General features: G+C 36.4%; 1 protein-coding gene across 3 annotated transcripts; it reads right to left on the bottom strand.

The window, feature by feature from the left end:
* LOC109844844 lies at positions 140–2,418 on the bottom strand. 3 transcript variants are annotated; one of them, XM_020413997.1, is made up of 4 exons: positions 1,752–2,418; positions 1,498–1,662; positions 430–546; positions 140–359 (listed from the first exon to the last, which is right to left on the bottom strand). In XM_020413997.1, exons 1-3 carry the CDS (start codon positions 1,837–1,839, stop codon positions 473–475), a joined length of 327 nt encoding a protein of 108 aa, XP_020269586.1. In that variant the 5' UTR covers positions 1,840–2,418; the 3' UTR covers positions 140–359; positions 430–472. The 3 variants fall into 3 exon arrangements, with proteins under 3 accessions (XP_020269586.1, XP_020269584.1, XP_020269585.1); XM_020413995.1 differs by having other exon boundaries at positions 140–341; positions 412–546; positions 1,502–1,662; positions 1,752–2,408; XM_020413996.1 differs by having other exon boundaries at positions 1,502–1,662; positions 1,752–2,408.

Below are 3,228 nucleotides of genomic sequence, written 5' to 3'. Positions count from 1 at the left end.
TTCCTATGTGGGACTAAACTTTTCCTCTTTTCCTCTATAAACCCAAGTTTTTAAGTTATAACTCCAACATGACTTTCCTCCTGATTTATTTCTTAATTTAATTTTGTTAAACTGATGTTCTTAATTTTAGATAAAGATCTATATATCAATGTGAACCTCCTGTCTTTATTACGTGATATAATAGAGGTAAATCCATGCAGCATCAAAATTAAGTTACAAGGTTTGCCAAAACAAAATTTGACAGATGCCTAGAAGTCCAAAAAAAACCTCAAACAAAAGTTGACTTTTTTCTTTCTTTTTTGCAATACTTAGATCTGGAAGTTAGAATCATCCCATTGAAGGACTGCAGACTCAAAGTCCTGCTCCCTCTTGAGCTTGTCTTTCATGGAAGTTAGAATCATCCCATTGAAGGACTGCAGACTCAAAGTCCTGCTCCCTCTTGAGCTTGTCTTTCAAGAACCAGTCGCAAATTCTACCAGCATTGAGCTCCTCTATTGGAATCCCTTCTTGCTCTGATATCACCCTCAACAGATTCAGTGATGATATCTGAAACATGTATATATGGCAACATTAGGACATACAGACAATTTTACAATTATTTGCTAAATATATGCCAATAATGTTGAAGGTAATATATCCTAATTTGATATTGTCCATTTCCAAATACATACATACTTGTCACCACCGTTTTAAAATATGTTTCGGTTGACGTGCCTTAAACTTATCGGTGCCTTTTGGCAAAGGGTTAAGTGAGAGGTTAAGAAGACTTAACCCCTTCTTAACCCGCCAAACACAAAAAAATCTATATAAGGGTTAAAGTAAGTTAACCCTCTATAATTTGCCAAATACAAAATATATAGAAAGGTTAAGCTAACCCCTCTAGAGGGATTAAAATGAGTTAACTCTCTCAAAATAAGGGGTTTACTAATACTCATATTTAGAAGGATTAAGAGATAACCCCTCTAATTATAAAGAAAATAGTCAAAATCCTTGTTATTCCCAAACACTAAAAGTGATCATATATAAGGGTTAAAATAAAACTTATATAACCGGTTAATAATTTAGCCCTTCGAACTGTTGAATGGACTAACTATGTTAATCCTTCTCCTTAATCCCTCTTCATTAACCCTTTTGTTTTCTTCCATGTGTTTTTGACATTGGTTTTCTTCCAATATCTTCCATGTTTTTTTTTTGGACTAACTATGTCAAAACTTTTCTACTAGCACTTAAAACCTTCTTATGTTTGAAACGGAGTTATCTCAGTGAAATATCATTGGGCACTCTTTGCAACTCACGATAAACGCACGTGACGTCAGCAAGCAACTTCACATGAACAGATAACAGAGAGATAACTCCATGGTACACAGGGTGTGTCTGTAATTAGACCAACTAAAATTGCATAAAAAATATTTTGGTTGAGAAAATTAAATTAAAAAAAAGTGGGTAATTTAAATTAAAAAAATAAATAAAGTGGAGAAGCGTGTTTTGTTGTGGTACCCACGGTTAGTCTACAGAGAAAGCGCTCATGAGTGCTGAGGCCAGAGACCTCAACGAGGCCAGCTTCCTCCGGGCTAAGAAAGCTCCTCTGCCCTTTCTTCTCCTCCTCGCCTGCACACTTCACCGTTAACACGAGCCCCCTCCTACCGCCGACACTGAGACCCCCTGCATTTAATTTGTAACAAAAAACAATCAAATTAAATTTGGTATACTAATTCGGTGAAAATAATGCTATACATATGACGTACGGTTACCTTGATGGAGAAATGATGATGGCCTTGTAGCAGCAGGAGAATTGAGAAGAGGGAGCGGGTGAAATTGGTTAGGTTTGAGAGAGAGCATGGTTAGTAATTGTTTAATTGTTTCTTTTTCTTTGGGGAGGAAAAAAAAATATGAAAATGGTTTCCAAGAGGAGGAGGATGAAGAAGTGGAGAACGTTGGGGGTATTGTAAAGGATATTTTGGATGGAGGATAAATGGACGTGTTCACGGGACGCGAGGCAACCACGTGGGAAACAAGTATAGTGATGTTGTATTCTTAGGTGGGCCAAATCCAAGAAATGGTTGGGTTTCTATTTTCGGCCCATGGGGTTAAATTTGGCCCTAAAAGCCCACTGCTATAGAGTGGCTGGTCGAAATGAGCATTTAAATCCGCTCATGACCTTTTATCATTTTACGAGAAAGATATGCAGCTTATTCAAGAAAAACTATCATGGAATTTCATTAAGGGGCTGTTTGGTTGTATGTTTTTACCATGTAAAAGGATGGAAAGTGTAAAAAAATAGATCCCAATATCAGCTTTTATCACTTTACATTATTTGTTTAAATTCTCTTTCACATGAAAAGCTTACACCTTTTGATGAGGTGTCACCGAAAGTAAAATCATCAAAATTAGGAATGATTTTGTTGGAAAGCTGACACAATGTCATAAATGTGTCCAAAAAAATATAAAAAAAAGTCAAAACCTTGTAGAAAGTGGTGAGGTGGATAACCACTTTTTATTTTGTGTCATAAATACTCTGGTTTACATTATACTATCAAAACAATATAATACTATTATTTTAGAATTTACAAAGATTCCTAACCAAACAATGTAAACACTCGAATGGAAAGTGATGAGGTGGATAACCATTTTTTATTTTGTATCATAAATACTCTAGTTTCCTAAAGGGGCTGTTTGGTTGGTAGCTTTACTTGCAAAAACGCCTAAAATGGACGTTTTTGCAAGTAAAGTTGTCAAAACTGACAGCTTTTGTCAGTTTTGACAGCTTTACAAGAACAAAAAATGCCAACCAAACAGCCCCAAAGGCATCCAAACAGCCCGCATCTTTCCTTGGATGCAAGTAAATTAAGTTTTTGACCACTTTACTTTTAAAAAAAAACTAACTTTATGGTACCTAGTTTAACATAAATCAAACTTATTGTCCTCAGTGGAGAACCCAAAATTGTAAATCCATGAAGCTAAAATGCTACTAATCCTTAAGCATATGAAAAAAAAGGTGCAAAATTAACAGAATACACAGCCTCCATACAAAACACAAATGACCGAAAGGTCCAACTAATAAAAATACACGCACTAATCAAAAAACCAAAACCGGCCGGAAAACCACTCAGTTTGGGCCCCACAAAATCAACTGCATGACCTTCTCGACTCTCTTCACTTCTCTCGAAGCCCCCTTCCTCTGCTCCCCACCACCGCCCTTCCCCTTTGATCTGTCGCCGGGAAACCGCC

This window comes from Asparagus officinalis, chromosome 6 (assembly GCF_001876935.1).
Source record: "Asparagus officinalis chromosome 6, Aspof.V1, whole genome shotgun sequence".
In the NCBI taxonomy this organism is placed as follows: Eukaryota; Viridiplantae; Streptophyta; class Magnoliopsida; order Asparagales; family Asparagaceae; genus Asparagus; species Asparagus officinalis.
This window is presented reverse-complemented; position numbering and strand designations above follow the sequence as displayed.